Raw genomic sequence first — 21989 nt, forward strand, 5'->3', positions numbered from 1 at the left:
CAACGAACTGGGTTCGATTCCCGCTGCTCTCTGTAAGGGGTTTGTACATTCTCCTTTAACGTCTACCGGATGATGCTGAGGGTGTTCTACGAGGCTGTGGTGGCCAGTGCTATCATGTTTGCTGTTGTGTGCTGGGGCAGCAGGCTGAGGGTAGCAGACACCAACAGAATCAACAAACTCATTCGTAAGACCAGTGATGTTGTGGGGGTGGAACTGGACTCTCTGATGGTGGTGTCTGAAAAGAGGATGCTGTCCAAGTTGCATGCCATCTTGGACAATGACTCACATCCACTCCATAATGTACTGGTTAGGCACAGGAGTACATTCAGTCGGAGACTCATTCCACCGAGATGCAACACTGAGCGTCATAGGAAGTCATTCCTGCCTGTGGCCATCAAATTTTACAACTCCTCCCTCGGAGTGTCAGACACCCTGAGCCATTAGGCTGGTCCTGGACTTATTTCCACTTGGCATGATTAACTTATTTTTATTTAATTATTTATGGTTTTATATTGCTATATTTCTTCACTATTCTTGTGGTTGGTGTGGCTGTAACGAAACCCAATTTCCCTGGGGATCAATAAAGTATGTCTGTCTGTCTCCCCATGACCGCATGGGTTTCAACAGGTGTTCCAGTTCCCTCTCCCATTCCAAAGTTGTATGGGTTATGGTTAGTAAACTGTGGGTATGCTATGTTGGGCTCTGGAAACGTAGGGACATTTGGGAACTGATCCCAGCATGTTTTCGGACTGTGTTGGTCATCAGCGCAAGTGACGCATTCCACCGTTTGTTTCAATCTACAGGTGATAAACTGAGCTAGCATTTCTTGCCTTTCTGTAGGTGCGTACAAGAGGCTGTTAGACATAAAGGAAATAGAGGGGAAGGATCATGAAGAGAATTAGGTTGGTTTGGCATTGCGTCAGTGCAGATGCAAGTAAGGGCCTGTACCAGTGCACTTCTGTTCCGTGTTCCAAGACCTGTCGGTAACTTGGTTTCTAACTGTCACATGTACGAGGTAGAGTGAAAAACTTGCTTTACATACCATCCATACAGATCAATTCGTCACAATGGCGCGTTGAGGTGGTACGAGGCAAAGCTGTACCAGAATGCATAATGGTGACACAGTCCAGACAAAGTGAAGCGCTGGTGAAAAATGTCTGCAGGTACCCCCGCCAGCTGATCTGCGCAGGATCGAAGGATGTGGCGCGGGGCACCATCTGGACCAGTTGCTTTCTGAGGGTTCACTCTCCGGAAGACTGATCTTACATCTGCGATAGTAACTGTGGGTTCAGGTGCACTGGAGACTGGTGGGCTGGGTGGTGACACTCTGCTCAAATTAACTACAGGACTGTTCCGGGTTCTTTAGTACAGACGTTCCCCTTGGGGCTCGAATAGTACCGAGTGTATACTCTGTCTATGTGAACTCCACGTTTATTTGTGCACTAGACTTGCATTATCAACCCAGTTCAAGTGCAACTTGTAATTGTCAGATCATTATAAAAAGTAGGACATGCTGGTTTCTTCTGTCAACTTGCAAACACCTGCTAAATTACAAACTGACAGCAATTCCTCTCCAAACAACCTCCAGATGAGCTGCCTTCAGTAATGAAATGTTACAGGTACAGAACTCTTTAGGCACAGTTTTATTTATCATAGAGGTATCTGCATACATTCCCAACCAGCCAGCAAGCAATTTGTCTGTGAGCCATCCCTGGAAGGAGAAAGGAGTGATTTTATGCACAAAACTTATATCTGATTATTCTCCACTCACTCTATTTTGATGGTGAAATCAACAAGGATCCCTTAGAAGGTATTTTGTGTGTGTTGCCCCAAATCAGAGGTTCCCAGCCTTTTTTATGCCATGGACCCCTACCATTAACCAAGGGGTCAGTGGACACCAGGTTGGGAAGTCCTGCTCCATATAAATGGCGCAGCAGGTTTTTCAGGGACAGATGGCCGACTCCTGCTCTTAAGTTTTATGTTACCTTGTCACATTAAATTCCCCGTTACATAATGCATTTGAACTGAAGCATGATGGCAGAATATAGTATTAACAGTAAGACTCTTGGCAGTGTGGAGGATCAGAGGGATCTTGGGTTCCGAGTCCAAAGGATGCTCAAAGCAGCTACGCAGGTGGACTCTGTGGTTAAGAAAGCATACGGTGCATTGGCTTTCATCAATCGTTTAGGAGTTTAGGAGCCGAGAGGTAATGTTGCAGCTATATAGGACCGTGGTCAGACCCCACTTGGAGTGCTGTGCTCAATTCTGGTCGCCTCTCTACAGGAAGGGCATGGAAACCATAGAAAGGGTGCAGAGGAGATTTACAAGGATGTTGCCTGGATTGGGGAGCATGGCTTATGAGGATAGGTTGAGTGAACTTGCCCTTTTCTCCTTGGAGCGACGGAGGATGAGAGGTGACCTGATAGAGGTGTATAAGATGATGAGAGGCGTTGATCGTGTGGATAGTCAGAGGCTTTTTCCCAGGGCTGAAATGGCTAGCATGAGAGGGCACAGTTTTAAGGTGCTTGGAAGTAGGAACAGAGGAGACGTTAGGGGTAAGTTTTTTTACTCAGAGAGTGGTGAGTGCGTGGAATGGGCTGCCGGCAACGGTGGTGGACGCGGAAGCAGTAGTTTCTTTTAAGAGACTCCTGGACAGATATATGGACAGAAAAATAGCAGGTTTTGGGTAACCCTAGGTAATTTTTCAGGTAAGGACAAGTTTGGCACAGCTTTGTGGGCCGAAGGACCTGTATTGTGCTGTAGGCTTTCTATGTTTCTATGAAGCATTACGCTACCTTTCCATTAATAACTGCCATAAGATTTCTTCCTCTTGAGGAAGCCTGGCAAATTCAAAGTTCAAAGTACATGTACAACCTGAGATTTGTTTTCTTACAGGAAATACAATAGAATTCTGTGAGAAACTACATCAACAGGCAAAGACTGACAATCAACCAATGTAGTCAAACTGTACAAATAAAGTAATACCGAGAACAAGAGTTGTAAAGGGTCTCTGAAAGTAAGCCTGTAGTTGTAGAATCAGTTACACTACTAATTCTTCTATAAAGCCATTGAGAAATCACAAGGAAGGCCAGAGAGTCACTTTGGGGGTTTCCAGTGGTTGGCAGCAGAAAAGATTGTGAAGCAAATTGTACTCTAATCCTGTGACACCAGTGTTGGGTTTAAATTGAAAGCAAACTCAGATTGAGAGCAGTAAGTGAAAAACGGAAGTTATCCTGCATCACTGTTCACTCTCTAAAACACCCGATGGGCTACAGAGTGCTTTGGACGCCCTGAGATCATGTAGGGTGTGTTATTCTTTATAGGTGAAAGATTGACCTCATAGTTTGCCCTTTTTTGGGGAACTTTTGGAACTAAATTCAAGTTAATGAGTGGAGCTTGTGGATTAAGAACAAAAATGGGGAAGTTGGTGCTTCAGTCTGAATGTCAGAATAACAGTGGCATAAACAATGCTACAGACACGAATGTAACCACATTGCCTTTCAGTTTCAGTCACATTGTCAGCTCTGTTCATGAAAAATGCCCAGAGCCATCCATGAGGTTTGATAAAACTTTTTTGAACCCACTCAAATGAGTCTGTTCACCGTCCTCAGAAGCTCAGTTTACAAAGGGGAAAAGGCCTTTTTTCATCATCAGTTACATAAATTTAAAAAAAAGCTATTTTGCTGGTAGTAGACTTCTTAGTCATGTTTGTTCTCGGCTTGATTTTCTAAGTAAGAGAAACCTGGGAAAGTGCCCGGGCTCATCTTGTAGCATATCATCAAAGTTCCAAAGAGAATTAAAACAAGAAGCTGAGGTTATGTGAGTCTAGGCAGGAACTTTAAGACTGTCCATTTTGAAGAAGAAGAATTTACTTCAATAGCATATCATATCCTTTGAATAATGTAAAGAACTTTAAATCCTTTGAATTACTTTTATATACGATATGTAATTAGGGGCCACTTTATTAGGTACACCTGTACACCAGCTTGTTAATGCAAATATCTAATCAGCCAATCATGTAGCAGCAACTCAATGCATAAAAGCATGCAGACATGGTCAAGAGGTTCAGTTGTTGTTCAGAGCAAACACCAGAATAGGGAAGAAATGTGATCTAAGTGACTTTGACCGTGGAACGATTGTAGGTGCCAGAAGGGGTGGTTTGCGTATTTCAGGAACTGCTGATCTCCTGGGATTTTCGCACACAACAGTCTCTAAAGTTGACAGAGAATGGTGCAAAAACCATCCAGTGAGCAGCAGTTTTGTGAGTGAAAGTGCCTTGTTAATGAGAGATGTCAGAGGAGAATGGCCAGACTGGTTCAAGCTGACAGGAAGGCAACTGTAACTCATAGATAACCACGTGTTATGATAGTTATGTGCAGAAGAGCATCTCTGGATGCACACCATGTCAAATCTTGAAGCAGATGGACTACAGCAGCAGAAGACCATGAACATACACTCCATGGCCACATTACTAGGTACAGGAGGTACCTAATAGAGTAGCCACTACATGTATACGTCGATGTAGTCCGACTATAATCTTTAGATTGACTGAAGGGTTAATACTGGACTCCTGGAAAAGTGTGTCTTTTCCTGGATTCCAAAACTGGCCTGGGTTCCTCTACATCCTCCAGGGAGGCTAGATGGGGCGTCGGTTGAATGGCATATCTGAAAGTCAGCATCACTAGGGGTGTATGACATTCCCCACCTCCCTCCCATTCAGCTCCGCAGTATTAGCCTGCACCTTGATGCTTAACTGGGGCTCGGGCTACAGCCTTATGATTTCCAGCACACTCCGTCGATGCTGGAGCAGAGTGGTGGAAGCTGAGGGGATGGAATCAGTGACCGCTAGAGTCAGACCGTCAATTGCGACCAACTGCGGATGCCACAGGAATAAACAGCTCACTCTGCTGTTTAAAGATCCAGGTTAAACAAAGATGGATTAAATCAAAAGATTCCTTATTTGATGGCTAGACTAGAGAGCCAATCTAAGTTATTACACATTTAAGCTTTTTAAGTCTGAAAGTAGGACATATATTCCATTACAATCTAAGCTCAAGTGAAGATGCATTCAGGTCAAAGTATTTACCTAATACCCAGGATAATCTACTTGAGAGTGTACCTAATATGATTTGTATTCATGTTTCCCTAATTATTTTGAAGAAGAAGGGTATTGTTATATCAACACTGCTATTCAGTTGCTTGATAGTAGGGCTTGGTCATTGTTGAACTTATGACTCAGAACATTCTATGAATACAATGCCAATTTAGCCAGCAAAAAAAGGGTTTAAAGATTAGGAAGATAAACTACAGCAGCTTCTCCTGGTAACAGAAGGATAATTATCTTTAGGCAAAGGGTAGTGATTGAAAGATGGTGATGTATATTATGCCTGTAAAATTATTGTCTCTCCAGAGAAGACAGCCCAAGTTTGCCCATCGTCTCATGTTTTCAGGTGGCATCTTGGTAAACTTCTGTGCCCTTTCCAAACCTCTACTTCCTTCCTGTAATGAGGTGACCAGAATTGCACTTGTGGTATAGGCACAGTGCCTTGCGTTGACTGCTGACTGAATTGACAGAGCAGATTTATTTCAGTTCTGAGTCTTATTGATGGACATCGTAACTGTGGTTTGAATGCATTTGCCCCCATTTTCGAGATTCAGAGTAAGTTTATTATCAAAGAACATGCATGAGGCATTGAGAGAGGTTGAGCAGGTTAGAACTTTTTCTCTTTGGAGCTTAGGGGAACGAGGGTGATCTTCTAGAGATGCCGATATCTATGGGGCATAGCTAGGGTGAAAGTGCACCATCCTTTTCCTAGGGTTGAGAGTAAATTTATTATCGAAATACATATATGTCACCATATACAACCCTGTGATTCATTTTCCTGCAGGTTATTTACAGGAAAATAAAGAAATACAATAGAACTTGTGGAAAAAAAACTATACAGAAATAAAGACTAACAAGCAACCAGTGTGGCTCTGGTGCAAAATGGGGACCTCACCATCCAGGCCATGGTCCCTTCTCGCTGCTGCCATCGGGAAGGAAGTACAGGAGCCTTAGGCCCCACACCACCAAGTTCAGGACAGTTATTACCCTTCAGCCATCAGGCTACTGAGCCAGTATGGATAACTGCACTCACCTCAACACTTAACTGATTCCACAACCTGTAGAGTCACCATCAAGGACTCTACAACTCATGCTCCCTGCTGTATCTCTCGAGCTTTGTACTTGCACATTGTCTCCTTTTGCAAACTGATTATTTGTTGGACTTTGTGTGTAGATTTTATTCATTGATTCTATTGTGTTTCTTTGTTGTACTGTAAATACCTGCAAGAAAATATCTGGTGATATTTACATATTTTGATAACAAATTTACTTTGAACTTTGATTATCTTTGGTCAACTGATGCTAATTTTCATGTTTTACTTTTATTGATCTGGTAGACTTAGGCCATTCAGCCCACCGAATGTTCCGCCATTCAATCCTAGCTGATTTTTATTTTATTTCCACCCCATTCTCCCCACAAACCCCTAAGCGTTAGTCCTCTTATCAAAGTCATCTTGTGTCTTTGATTTGCAGATGACCGTGAGACACGGGACAGCCTCCTGTCGGAGAGAGAGCCAGAGCGCGGCAAAGTCAACCATGAGGTCAAGCCCGAGCTGCAAGCTGCCCCCACGCTCCTGGTGCAGAAGCCATTACCGCCTCCAGCCTCCGCCGCCACCACAGTCGTCGTGTCGCACGTGGTCAGCCCCTCGCTAGCCCCGTCCCCCCTCCCGCCGCAGGCCGCGCAGCACCACCAGCCGGCACGGAGCCCCACCGGCAACGCCAGAGAGGTTTCGCCCAGCCCACCTGTGCTTCATCCCTCTCCGATGCCTGCCTTCCCTGACCCCCACCCCGGTCCAGCGGTGGTGAACAGTGCTCCCCAGCAGCTCCCAGGATCTGTACTGGCAATCCCACCACATCATCTCATCCAGCAGTCGTCCCTGCCACAGCAGCCAGGTGGGCTTAAGTCGAGCCCCCTGGATGACGGAAAGCCTCACGATCAAAAGCGAAGACCTGGGGGGTAAGTGGCGACGATTCTATAGAGTATCTCATCCATTGCCACTTTCCTCTCCTACCGATCTTTCCGCTTAACCGACACCAAACTTTAAACACTAACCTGGCTTGCTAGCAGCTAATTTCCAACAGTTTATGGGTGGAGGATGAAATGGAGAGTATTATAGGTTATCCCCACTGGATTCTGTTCCTCAGAATCGTTTGTAAGGTGAACTGTACGTAAGTCAGAATTGAACACAATCGGTGCATGGGAGAGGATCAGGGAAAGAATGATGGAAGAGCTCGCATGCACTGGGTGAGATGGCCCTGCTCACTCAGCAAGTGAGAGAGACTGTTCAGGTTCTCACTCTGCCTCCATCTAGCAGGGTCCCGATGAAGAGTCTCAGCCTGAAACGTCAACTGTTTTACTCTTTTCCATATATATATATAGAGAGAGAGAGAGAGAGAGAGAGTGTGTGTGTGTGTGCTTTTTTTCCTTGGATTTCCAGCATCTGCAGATTTTTCTCTTGTTCCCGATTGTTTTGGTTCAAAATTCAAAGTAAAATTTATTATCCGAGTACATACATGTCACCACATACAACCCTGAGGTTCTTTTTCCTGCGGGAATACTTAGCAAATCTAAAGAAATGTAACTGTAAACAAGATCAATGAAAGAGCAGGAGTGCAGAAGACGACAAACTGTGCAAACGCAAATATGAATAAATAGCAATAAGTAACAAGAGCATGAATTAACATGATAAAGAATCCTTAAAGTGAGATCATTGGCTATGGGAACATCTCAATAGATGAGTGGAACTGTCCTCTTCTGTTCAACAGCCTGATGGTTGCGGGATAGTAACTGTTCTTGAATCTGGTGGTGCAAGTCCTGCGGTTCTTGTATCTTCTGTCTGATGGTAACAGCGGGAAAAGAGCACGGCCTGGGTGGTGAGGATATTTGATGGTGGTGGGTGGGTGAGGAGGCAAGGCATGTAGAAAGAAGGTAAAAGATGCCTGCAGACCTGCAGCAGAGGGCAAATCCAGCCCCCATCCATCCCACCGGTCTCCCAAACGCTCCATCGTATGTAAAGTGTGTCCATAAATTGGACTTTTTGTAGCCGGGTGCCAGACCATTGTAGGTCTGAACAAGGCGCAAATCTTACAGTAGTCTGAGAAGTTTTAACTGGATGCCCTTTTCTGGTGTAGTGACATCATCAGAATCTCTGGAGTCATACGTTTAATGATGGAACCGTAGCACAATGATTAGCACAGTGCTCTATGGCACCAGTGTCAGGGTTCAATTCCCGCTACTGTTTATGAAGAGTTTGTGTATTCTCACTGTGATCGTGTGGGTTTCCTTCGGGTGTCCCAGATTCCCCCCACATTCCAAAGACGTACTGGTTAGGTTCGTAGGTTGTGGACGTGCTACGTTGACACAGGAAGCGTGGCCTCACGTGCGGACTGCCCCCAGCATATCCTCGGACTGCGTTGGTCAGTAATGCAAACGATGCATTTCTCTGAATGTCTTGATGCTCAGTGGATGTGTGGCAAATAAATTTAAATTATCTTTGATCTGTTTATCTGTCTCGAGTATAATGTATTGTTTTTGAAATTAGACCCAGGTGACTTCCATGTTCTAGCAGTTGGGGCAACAGAAATTTGCCCTTATGGAGCAATAAATCACTGTCAAAATGTCTGGCATACAAAATAAAGTTCTTCTCTTGTTCTTCTTCTTGAGCCCCATCACCCCTGTGGCAAGACCACTGACAGTAGCTCGCCAGAATTCTCTGTCCTGGGCCAGTCTATTGAGTTGTTCCCCAGGTGTAGCCCGTCTCCAAGGTGTATCCTTCCTCTCTCAGGGATGAGGTCTTTGGCGCTTCTGTTGGCATCTCTGTAGCACTGTGTTTTTATGGGATGGGGTTACTAGCTCCATACCCAACCCTCCTCATTTCGCAGCCGTGCTTGGGACCATCCATGGCGGAGTTAATAAAAACGTCCTCTTACAAAATTTATGTGGGGGAGAAAACACGCATAAGTAACAACCACAGCATTACATCTTTTTTCATTTCTTGACACGTGCAGAAAACATTGCTTTACGTTGCAGTGAATTGTGCTAGGGCCCACTTTCTAGGAATGCGACCCCCTGTAGCATGGGTAGGTGAGGTTCCCCTGTGTGGGAGGTTGATATTTCCTGGTTTGGTTTCACTGTAGTTGTGTTGGTGATGGCAGCAGTGTGGGTAGGTCTAGATTCAGATTCAAATTCATTTATCGCATGTAGAAAGTACATTTATTTTCAAAGTACGTATACATTATACCATCTTGAGCTTTGTCTCCAAACAGACCATAGAACCATAGAACATTACAGCACAGAAACAGGCCTTTTGGTCCTTCTTAACTGTGCCGAACCATTTTTCTGTCTAGTCCCACTGACCTGCACCTGGGCCATATCCCTCCAAACCCTTCCCATCCATATACCTGTCCAAGTTTTTCTTAAATGTCAAAAGTGAGCCCGCATTCACCACTTCATCTGGCAGCTCATTCCACACTCCCACCACTCTCTGCATGAAGAAGCCCCCCCCTAATGTTCCCTTTAAACTTTTCCCCCTTCACCCTTAACCCATGACCTTTTTTTCCTCTCCTGGCCTCAGTGGAAGAAGCCTGCTTGCATTCACTCTATCTATACCCATCATAAATTTATATACCTCCATCAAATCTCCCCTCATTCTTCTACGCTCCAGGGAATAAAGTCTTAACCTATTCAACCTTTCTCTGTAACTCAGTTTCTCAAGTCCCAGCAACTTCCTTGTAAACCTTCTCCGCACTCTTTCAACCTTATTAATATCCTTCCTGTAATTAGGTGACCAAAACTGCACACAATACTCCAAATTCGGTCTCACCAATGTCTTATACAACCTCACCATTACATTCCAACTCTTATGCTCAATACTTTGATTTATAAAGGCCAACGTACCAAAAGCTCTCTTTACGACCCTATATACCTGTGACGTCACTTTCAGGGAATTATGTATCTGTACTCCCAGATCCCTCTGTTCTACTGCACTTCTCAGTGTCCTTGTATGTTCTACTTCAGTTTGACCTTCCAAAGTGCAATACCTCACACTTGTCCTAATTAAACTCCATCTGCCATTTTTCAGTCCATTCCTCCAACTGGTCCAAATCCCTCTGCAAGCTTTGAAAACCTTCCTCACTGTCCACTACACTTCCAATATTTGTATAATAAGCAAATTTGCTGATCCAATTTACCACATTATCATCCAGATCATTGATATAGATGACAAATAACAATGGACCCAGCACTGATCCCTGTGGCACACCACTAGTCACAGGCCTCCACTCAGAGTAGCAATCCTCCACTACCACTCTCTGGCTTCTTCCATTGAGCCAATGTCTAATCCAATTTACTACCTCTCCATGTATACCTAGTGACTGAATCTTCCTAACCAACCTCCCGTGCGGGACCTTGTCAAAGGCCTTACTGAAGTCCATGTATACAACATCCACTGCCTTCTCTTCATCCATTTTCCTGGTAACTTCCTCGAAAAACTCTAATAGATTGATTAAACATGACCTATCACGCACAAAGCCATGCTGAGTTTTCTAATGAGTCCCTGTCTATCCAAATACTTGTAGATCTTATCTCTTAGTATTCCTTCCAATAATTTACCTACTATCAATGTCAAACTTACCAGCCTATAATTTCCCAGCTTAATTTTTGAGACTTTTTTTAAACAACGGAACTACATGAGCTATCCTCCAATCCTCCGGCACCTGACCTGTGGATATCAACATTTTAAATATTTCTTCCAGGGCCCCTGCAATTTCAACACTAGTTTCCTTCAAGGTCCGAGGGAATACCCTGTCAGGTCCTGGGGATTTATCTACTCTGATTTGCCTCAAGGCAGCAAGCAACTCCTCCTCTTTAATCTCTATAAGTTCCATGACCTCCCTACTTGTTTGCCTTGTTTCCATAGACTCCATTCCAGTTTCCTTAGTAAATATAGATGCAAAAAACCCATTTAATATCTCTCCCACTTCTTTTGGTTCCATAGATAGCCGACCACTCTGATCTTCAAGAGGACCAATTTTATCCCTTACTATCCTTTTGCTCTTAACATACCTGTTAGGATTATCCTTCACCCTGACTGTCAAAGCAACCTCATGTCTTCTTTTAGCCCTCCTGATTTCTTTCTTAAGTATTTTCTTACTCTTTTTATACTCCTCAAGCATCTTATTTCCTCCCTGTTGCCTATATATGTTATACATCTCTCTCTTCTTCTTCATCAGAGTTCCAATATCCCTCAAGAATCAAGGTTCCTTATTCTTATTCATTTTGCCTTTAACCCTGACAGGAACATACAAACTCTGCACACTCAAGATTTCTCCTTTTGAAGGCCTCCCACTTACCAATCACATCCTTGCCAGAGAACAACCTGTCCCAAGCTATGCTTTTTAGATCCTTTCTCATTTCTTCAAATTTGGCCTTTTTCCAGTTTAGAACTTCAACCCGAGGACCAAATCTATCTTTATCCATGATCAAGTTGAAACTAATGACGTTATGATCACTGGAACCAAAGTGTTCCCCTACACCAGGGGTCAGCAACCTTTACCACTGAAAGAGCCACTTGGACCCGTTTCCCACAGAAAAGAAAACACTGGGAGCCGCAAAACCCGTTTGACATTTAAAATGAAATAACACTGCATACAACGTTTTGTTTTGCCTTTATGCTATGTATAAACAAACTATAATGTGTTGCATTTATGAAATTGATGAACTCCTGCAGAGAAAACGAAATTACATTTCTGCATGCAACAAAAACATGTTGACCTCCGAAAAAAGACGTTGGGTTGAAGGTTACTTTTAAGTAAAATACTCAACGTCTATTTGAGTCCTTCTTGTATTTATGAAAAACGCCAAACTTAAATTTGCCGCCAGCAGCAAACCAAAAATAACGTCAGCCAGCTGTCAACCTGAAAAATAAAAGGACTATTTCACTGAACAATGAAAGCATATGAATATACGTAAAATAATAGGCAATTAAAATATTTATCATCCTTGTTCAGGTTGACTCACACCTGACAATGCAGTCGTATTCAGTAGGGATGGATCGATGCTTAGGGGAGTGACCAGGAAGGATAATGTGTTTTTTTCCTCTCTGAACTCACAGAAGCGTTTCCCAAACGATGTTTGCATTGCGATGATTGCCCAATGTAAATACTCCGAATTTATCATGTCGTGACCTTTTTTGAACTCTCTCAAATTGGGGAAGTGAGACAATGTGCCTTTCTGTAAATCTCTGGCAAGCAACGTCAACTTGCGCTCGAATGCCAAAACATCCTCCAACATGTGCAGGGCTGTACGTCCTTACCCCGTTGAAGAGCTGTGTTCAGCGTGTTCAGGTGCGCTGTTATGTCTACCATGAAGTGTAGCTTTTCCAGCCACTCTGGCTGTTCCAGCTCAGGAAAGGTGAGCCCTTTGCTGCCCAGGAAAGTTTTCACTTCTTCCAGACACGCGACAAAGCGTTTCAGCACCTCCCCTCTGGACAGCCAGCGATAAAAACACGTTGTAGCGGTTGCTACACGCAGTCAGTAAACTGCAGTCAAAGATAGCTTTATTCGAACTAAACAGCCTTGCTTTTAAGCCTCCTTCAACCCGCCCCCCATGGGCGCGGATGCTGCAAAAGACACGTACTCACAAACCCCCGTAGGCTATCTCCCTTAGCCTGAACGCTGGCTAATTGTGAGCCGGTTCGGATGTGTCAGGAAATGGGTCGCCACAAAGTCTTATTTAGATTGTACAAGATCACCATAATCTTCAAATTTAGATTTACATTTCAAAAACTAACAAACTAACATAAAATACATTTTAATTAAATACTGACCATGTAGCGGTGTGCTACACGCAGCGCTAAAATTACGACACGGAGTCGGTAACTGCAGTCGAAGGAAAAAACTTTATTCGAAATCTTCAGCCTCACTTTTAAGCCTCCCTCAACCTGCCCCCCATGGCGCAGAGGCTCCAAAGCTCTGTGCTCGCAAACCCCCGTAGGCTATCTAATTGTGAGTCGGTTCGGATGTGCCAGGAAAAGGGTCGCCACAACCAATTATTTCCCAAAGCAACAGGGAGCCGCAGCACAGACGTAAAAGAGCCACATGCGGCTCCGGAGCCGCGGGTTGCCGACCCCCGCCCTACACACACCTCTGTCACCTGCCCTAACTCATTTCCTAATAGGAGATCTAATATTGCATCCTCCCTAGTTGGTACATCTATATATTGATTTAGAAAACTTTTCTGAACACATTTCACGAACTCTAACCCATCTAGACCTTTAACAGTATGGGAGTTCCAATCAATGTGTGGAAAATTAAAATCCCCTACAATCACAACTGCAGTTTAAACAAAGAACTTGCAGTCTCCTGCAGTTGTCTGTTATCTCTCTGCAGATTTGCTTCTTCAATTCTCGCTGACTATTGGGTGGTCTATAATACAACCATGTTAATGTGGTCAAACCTTTCCTGTTTCTCAGCTCCACTGATATGGCCTCAGTAGTAAAGCCCTCTAATTTGTCCTGCCGAAGCAATATATTCCCTGACTAGCAAAGACATCCATGAAATAAAGAAACCCCGAAGATCCCTTAATAAAAAAGACCACCCAGCATCCAATGTGCAGAGAAAAAAAACACATCATGCTCACAAAAACACATTAAGAAAAATAAAATAATCTGTAAAAAAAAAGACTGTCAAGCACCCAATGTGCAGAGAGAAATAAACACGTTATGTAGACAAAAACCACAAGTAAATAGCGTTCTGAACTGAAGCTCGCAAAGAGAGTCCCACAGTTCGGCATAGGTCAGCGCAGAGCCCAGTAAACCCCGCAGAGCAGCGCTCTGAACCGGCCCATCCCTCGCCTCGGCGACCTGATACCCTGACCTTTTCAATCTGGTCCAGTGCCTGAATCGATGTCCAAGCGTCAGGTTCAAACGCCTCGCCGTACTCTGACCCCCCCCACCGCCTCAATTCGGCCTGTAACCGACCTCTCCGTTAGGGCCCTGCGCCCAGGCAGACATCAAAACGTACAGTGAGGTGCATCACTTGCACTAACAACCAATGCACCCAAGGGTTGTGCCGGGGGGGGGGGGGGGGAGCAGCCCGCAAGTGTCACCACGCTTTCCAGTGCCAGTTAAGCAAGTTCTTTGTTTAAGCTACTTATTGGAATGGGCAGACTGGAGGATGACTTTTCAAGTAGACAGCTTGTGTCTCCTTTCTCTACAGTTTGCAGTTTTTCCACAAACCCCTCAGTTACTGTTGGGTTCCACGGCATAAAAAAATGGGAATCCCTGGTTTAGAAGAATAGGAAGTGATCTCATCAAAGGTTCCAGAATTCTTCAACAGGGTAGATAGATGCAGGGAGGGTGTTTCCCTTTGCTGAGGAGACTGGAACCTGAGGTTTTAGTCCCAGAATAAGAGAGCACTTTAGACCGAGGTGATGAGACGCCTCTTCACAGGAGAATAAACTTTGGAACCCTCTCCCCAGGCGACCACTGTGATTGATCAGATATCTGGACGTAAAGGAATCCAGAGACGTGATGACCATGGGGGAAAATGGTGCTAAGGTGGATCAGCCAAGCTGAAAGGGCCAGTTGTCCTACTCATTATCACCACTTGTGTACATTCTGACGACAAGGGAACTTCCCCACTGCAGCATTTATCCAGGAAATTTAAGGCTCAGTGTTTGCCTAACTTGTAGAAAAGCAGGGTGACACAATTCTGTATTGTTGTGTTGTTATTGTGTTATTTTACACATATATTAAAGGGGTGGCAGGGTGGATTTACATCTCTACCAAAGGAGGTGTGAGGCACTCCTTCCCTCCACTAGCCTGCAGGTCACCCTTGGGCAAGGTGTAGCACCTGCTTAGACCCCCATCAGGGTCACGTGAAGCCTCGGGAGCAGGTGGTGGATGGTCGTATGAGCAGCCGGTGCATAATCACAAACCCTGGTTATGCAACCACTGACACCAGGCAGACAGTCTCTGATGGATATTGATAATGGCTGGGGTCACCCATCTTGTAAGGACACTGCCCAGAAGAAGGCAATGGTAGAAACATTTGCCAAGAGCAATCATGGTCATGGAAAGACCATGATCACCCATATCATATGACATGGCACAGAACGAACAAACGATGTAAAAGCAAGAATGTGGCTAGATACATTGAGGAGTCAAGAAATGGAAAAGCAAGCATAATACTCTATGTGTCAATTGTTAAAATTAACCCATTCTAGTCATATATTCTGTCAATTATCTTATACCAACCCAGGTACAGTGGCATTGTAGTTAGTGTCAAATTCCAAAAAGAAAACTAATGGATGCTGGAAATCTGAAATGTTCAGCATGTCATCAATGGGGCAAGAAGCAGAATTAATGTTTCAAGTCAAACACCTCTCCAACTGAGCAATTCCAACATTTTCTGTTTTGATTATAGTTGTTAAGTAACAGGGCTAGCACTTCAAAGCGCAAACACGAGGAAATCTGAAGATGCTGGAAATTCAAGCAACACACACACAAAATGCTGATGGAGTGCTGCCTGGCCTGCTGTGTTTCACCAGCATTTTGTGTGTGTTGCTAGCATTTCAAAGGCTGGGACTGATGATGGACCATACATTTAAATGCAGAGAATGAAATAAATCTAAATGAGGAAGCAAGTTTCCATAAGGCATAGGAGCAGAATTAGGCCATTTGGCCCTTTGGGTCTGTGCCACCATTCAATCATGGATGATCCTTTCTTGCCCCCCCCCCCCCCCACAAGCCCCATTCCCTGGCCTTCTCCCCATAACCTTTGCTGCCTTGTCCAATCAAGGACATATCAAGCTCTGCCTTAAATACAGTCAACAACCTGGCCTCCACAACTGCCTGTGGTACACCACCCCTGGCTAAAGAAATTTCTCTATTTTTGTTTTAAATGGCCACCCCTCTATCCTAAGGTTCTACTCTCTTGTCCTTGACTCTCTCACCATGGGAAACATCCTTTCCACATCTACTCTGTCTAGGCCTTTCAGCATTCAAAAGACATCAATGAAATCTCCCCTCATCCTTCTAAATTCCAACAAGTACAGACCCAGAGCTGTCAAATGCTCCTCGTATGAGAAACCTTTCATTTCCGGAATCCCTCTTGTGAAGCTCCTCTGAACCCTCTCCAATGCCAGCGCATCTTTTATTAGATGAGGGGTCCAAAACTGTTCACAATACTCAAGGTGAGGCCTCACCGGTGCCTCATAAAGCCTCAGCATCTCATCCCTGCTGTTGTATTCTTGATCTCTTGAAATGAATGCTAACATTGTATTTGCCTTCCTCACCACCGACTCTACCTGCAGGTTAACTTTTTGGGTGTTCTAATAGTTTCATGTTTCTATTAGATTGGTAGTGATGGAGTGGGGGGAGAGCAGCTGCTCTACTTGTTTTAGCCTAAGAGCCTTCAGACTCACCAGTCTGACTGAGTATTGATCCTCTGAAATGGCCCAGCAGGTAAAACTCCATCTTTAAACTGAGCGTTACCTGCTGGGTAATTATCTGATCAGCCAATCGTGACAGCAACTCAGTGCGTTAAAGCATGCAGACATGGTCAAGGGGTTCTGTTGTTCAGGCCAAACATCAGAATGGGGAAGAAATGTGGCCTAAGTGACTTTGACCATGGAATGATTGTTGGTGCCAGGCCGGGTGGTTTGAGGATACTGCTGATTTTCACCACAACAGTATCTAGTGTTTACAGAGAATGGTGTGAAAAAAAAACAGCCAGTGAGTGGCAGTTCAGTGGACAAAAATGCCTTTTTAATGACAGAGGTCAGAGGAGAATGGCCAGACTGGTTCAAGTGGACAGGAAGGTGGCAGTCACTCAAATGACCATGTATTACAACAGTGCTGTGCAGAAGAGCATCTCTGAAAGCACAACACATTGAACCTAGAAGTAACTGAGCTACAGCAACAGAAGATCAGGAACATACACTCTGAGGCCACTTTATTAGGTGAAGCAGGTACATAATGAAGTGGCCACTGAGTGTATAGTACATTCATTCATTGAGTCAATCCAGTATTAACCCCATAATTTTCTTTCATTAGGAAAGAAAGCCCAAAATAACCTTTTATATTAAAGTCGGTCGGTTATATAATGATGATGAGGATTAAAGATCTGCTTTGTAGTCTTGGTCGCAATTAAATCTTTGACAGCTTTGAGTATAAATAGCTGCAGGCTGCTTTAATGCTACATCTTAATAAATTAAAATGAGAAGGTTTAAGCTGTAGTTTGATCAAAGCCAGTATCCTGCCAATTGCTCCAAGTCAGGAGTATTTCTGAATGTGTGGAATTCCTCTGTCTGTTTTCAGTCCAGAAAACCTTGTCGTTTTTTGATGTCTTCTGAGAAAGGGGTTAACCCTTACACATACTGTCAAGATGAAGCCACACTCAGGTTGGAGGAACAACACCTTATATACCACCTGGGTAGCCTCCAACCTGATGGCATGAACATTGACTTCTCTAACTTCTGTTAATGCCCCTCCTCCCATTCTTACCCCATTCCTGACATATTTAGTTGTTCGTTTTTTTTCTCTCTCTCTCTGCCCATCACTCTGCCTGTTCTCCATCTCCCTCTGGTGCTCCCCTCCCCCTTTCTTTCTCCCTAGGCCTCCTGTCCCATGATTCTTTCCCTTCTCCAGCTCTATACAGAGCTTTCGCCGATCACCTTTCCAGCTCTTAGCTTCATCCCACCCCCTCTGGTCTTCTATTATTTCGCATTTCCCCCTCTCCCTCCTACTTTCAAATCTCTTACTATCTTTCCTTTCAGTTAGTCCTGACGAAGGGTCTCGGCCCAAAACGTTGACAGTGCTTCTCCCTATAGATGCTGCCTGGCCTGCTGTGTTCCACCAGCATTTTGTGTGTGTTGTTGGGAATTCCTTTTTTTTGAGTAAAGCTCACATTTTGAGTGACTTCTGCAGAGTCTAACAGTGATTTTGTTAAATGCCATAACAAAATGTTCTGGATATCCAGGAATTTAAACCATCAGCCACATGTATATATTTTTAAAAAATCTCCATTCTTCTGAATTAGTTTTTGTGTCTCTGGCAGGAAGGGTAGTGTTAGACCTTGGCCGACAGATATTTCAAGCAATTTGTTGCAAGAAGGTTTCTTCAGTCTAATGAAAGACCCTCTACCTGTTGAAGCAAATATGGATCTTAATTCACAAACAAGAGAAAATCTGCAGATGCGGGAAATCCAAGCAACACACACAAGATGCTGGAGCAACTCAGCAGACCAGACAGCATCATAGATGCCATGGACCAATACCATTAAACAAGGGGTCCGTGGACCTCCAGTTTGGAAGCCCCTGCTTTAGAGTCTTTGCATAATACAGCATGTGCCTTTTGGCATATTTTGTCCAGGCCAGTCAAGATGCCCATCAAAACCAGTCCCAATTGCCCACCTTTGGTCCATGTTCCTCTAAACCTTTCTCATCCATGTACTTGTCTGAATATCTTTTAAATATTATTATTGCAAAGCACAGTACAGGTCCTTCAGCCCATGATGCTGTGCTGACCAATATAAACCTACTTCACGCTCAGTCTAACTCTTCCCTCCTACACAGCCCACAACCTGTAATTTTCCTTACATCCACTTGCCTAAGAATCTTTTGAATGCCCCTGTTGTTTTAGCCACCACCACTGTCACCAGCAGTGCAGTCAGACACCAAAATGCCATCTCTGACGTTTCTTCTAAACCTTCCTCCACTCGCCAGATGTCATCTGGTGTTGGCCACTGTGGCCCAGCAGCCTGTTCCCTTTATCTATGCCTCTCATTATCTTAAACACCTCTTTCAAATCTGTCAACTCATTCTCCCATTGGCTCCAAACGTGTTTAGATTATAAGGTTCTAAACTTCATTGGAGCAATTTTATTGCCATATGTTTCTGGGTCCCAATTTTATCGTTGAGCCAGGTCCTGGACTATTGTGTGCAGTCACTTTGGTGACCGATGCATGGAACGTTTGTTGTTGCCTGTCTGTAAAGAACCACTTCTCTGCCTGGCACAGTGCATTGGGTGAACCCATATTTCACAAAGTAGTGATGTATTGTGTTTTTACAAAGGTTTATTCACCCTCAATACACTATTCAATAAATCTGGGCTTCAGACACTATTGGCAGTTTCAAATTAAAATTTGATTATAACTCTCAGAACACTTTTCTCAGAAATCCACCCTTGTATGGATAGAGCCTGCATGCTTCTTCTCTTAGGGCCCCTGGGCACGAATGTAACCGTGGACAAGAAGCAGGCAAGCAGCTCGGGTAGCACCTTTGACTACCCACCATCCGGACCCATAACTGGCCAGTTTGGCCAAGTGATTCACTGGTCTCAGCATGAAGCAATTCAACAAAGAACCGACAAGGCCAGTAACTTACATAGTTTACTTGAATGTTCCACTAGTCAGTGAACTCTTCAGAATTTTTTTGTTTTAAAGCGACACATCGATATTCCTTTTCTATTCTTAATTAGGCTAGTTTATTTTTAACATATTGTCTGGAAGGTTTAGCTCTAAGTACACCCTCAGAAACAGAATCTCAGGGTTGTTTGTGGTGGCATGTATGTACTCTGGTAATAAATTTTGCTTTGAACTTTGAGTTAATGTCAGTAATTACTGATGAACTATGGATCTATTTAAGCCCTGCTGGAAATAAACTGGCAGTTCCAAGTTGCTATCAAAGAGAGAGAGTGTGTGTGTGTGTGTGTGTGTGTGTGTGTGTGTGTGTGTGTGTGTGTGTGTGTGTGTGTGTGTGTGTGTGTGTGTGTGTGTGTGTGTGTGTGTGTGTGTGTGTACACATTCCCGAGATTCATTTTTTGTGGGCATTCTCAATAACCATAGAATAATAACCATCAGACAATCAATGAAAAACCGCTCCAACTTGGGGGTTCAACCAGTGTGCAAAAGACAACAAACTGTGCAAATACAAAAATAAAGAAATAGTAACAATAAATAAATAAGCAATAAATATCAAGAGCATGAGATGAAGAGTCCTTGAAAGTGAGTCTGTCAGCTGTGGGAAAATCTCAGTGATGGGGCAAGTGAAGTTGAGTGAAGATATCCCTTTGGTTCGAGAGCCTGATACTTGAGGGGTAATAACTGTTTCTGAACCTGGTGGTGTGAGTGCTGAGGCTTCTGTATCTTCTTCCTGAGGGCAGAAGAGAGAAGAGAGTCTGTCCTGGGTGATGCTGCTTCCCCAAGACAGCATTTTATGTAGGCAGGCTCAATGGTAGAGAGGGCTTTATCCATGATGGACTGGGCTGTATCCACTACATGTTGTAGGCTTTTCCATAGTAGGGCACTGGCGTTTCCACACCAGGCTGTAACGCAGTCAGCCAATATGCTCTTCACTACACATCTATAGAAGTTCGTCGAAGTTTTAGATGACAGGCTGAGACTTCGTAAACTCCTAAGGAAGCAGAGATGTTGCTGCGCTTTCCTTGTAATGGCTGGATCCAGGACAGGTCTTCTGAAATAATAACACAGGAATTTAAAGTTGTTGACCCTCTCCACCTCCGATGAGGACTGAGCTCTGGTTCCCTTCTCCAGGAGTCAATCATCAGCTCCTTGGTCTTGCTGACATTCTGTTAATATTTGAGAATCAAAACTGAATCTGATGAATATCTACCATCATCTTTCAAAAGACAACTGTTCCAGTCACTCTAAATCTGAAAGGAAGACACCTTACTTTCCTGACATCAATTACGTTAGCCCAGTAAGTTCAGATTCTGAACTTTTACCTTGGGGATTAATTTCTGGTCACATTTATGGAGGAGCCAGGTCTTTACAAAAGCAAAGGTCCCAGACACAATGCAGTGGGCAGCTGACGAGCTGTTCTGTTCATTACTGTGCCTTGCCAGTAAAGAAGTCTCCTGTGAAGTCAGTGTTTCATTTGTGTTGGAAGTCAGATAACGATGAATACTAATATAAAGTCTGCAGATTAAAGTGAGAAAGACAGGTAACATGGGCATCCTCACTCAGTTACTTCCCTTTTCTGTCAATTTTTCTCCCCGTTGGTTGTGCCTTTTTTATACTAATTCCAACATTGACATTGATGGCTCTTAACACTTTCCTCATGACTTGGAGAAACTAACAAATTTTTCATGTTTTCCTTTTCACTTCTTGCCTAAAAAACATCAGATCTAACTGTTTTGTGGAGTGCCTTGCAATATATTCGGGTATGAGTATATACCTAATGGCCACTGAGTGTACGTTCAAGGTCTTCTGCTGCTGTAGCCCATCCACTTCAAGGTTCAATGTGTTGTGCATTCAGAGATGCTTTTCTGCACACCACCGTTGTATTGTGTTGTTATTTGAGTTACTGTCGCCTTCCTGTCAACTTGGACCAGTCTGGCTATTCCCCTCTGACCTCTCTTATTAACGAGGCGTTTTCACCCACGGAACTGCCGCTCACTGGATTTTTGTTTTTTGCACCATTCTGTGTGAACTTCAGAGACTGTTGTGCCTGAAAGTCATGGGTCAGCAGTTTCTGAGATACTCAGGTCACCCCGTCTGGCACCAACACCATTCCACAGTCAAAATCACTTAGATCTTTCCAAGTCTGATGTTTGGTCTCATTGACAAGGCATTTTTGCCCACCGAACTGCCAGACACTAGATGATATTTGCTATTTGCACCATTCTCTATAAACTCTAGAATCACATCTGAGGAATTCATTGCCATGGATGGCTGTGGAGGCCAAGTCACTGGGTATATTTAAAGCAGTGGTTGGTAGATTCTTGATTAGTTAGGACGACAAAGGTTACAGGGAGAAGTCAGGAGGATTGGATTGGGAGGGGAAATAAATCAGCCGTGATTGAGTGGCGGAGCTGATTCGATGGACCAAATGGCCAAATTCTGCTCCTTTGCCTTACAGTCT

General features: G+C 44.0%; 1 protein-coding gene across 1 annotated transcript in view; it reads left to right on the forward strand.

The window, feature by feature from the left end:
* mnta (MAX network transcriptional repressor a) overlaps positions 1 to 21989 on the forward strand; it is a 175959-nt gene that overhangs the window by 14343 nt on the left and 139627 nt on the right. Inside the window, exon 2 of the mRNA XM_059973463.1 lies at positions 6578 to 7061. Within this exon, the coding sequence (XP_059829446.1) occupies positions 6578 to 7061 (484 nt within the window). The remainder of the gene's footprint in view (positions 1 to 6577; positions 7062 to 21989) is intronic.

The sequence above is a fragment of the Hypanus sabinus genome, chromosome 6 (genome assembly GCF_030144855.1).
Source record: "Hypanus sabinus isolate sHypSab1 chromosome 6, sHypSab1.hap1, whole genome shotgun sequence".
Classification (NCBI taxonomy): Eukaryota; Metazoa; Chordata; class Chondrichthyes; order Myliobatiformes; family Dasyatidae; genus Hypanus; species Hypanus sabinus.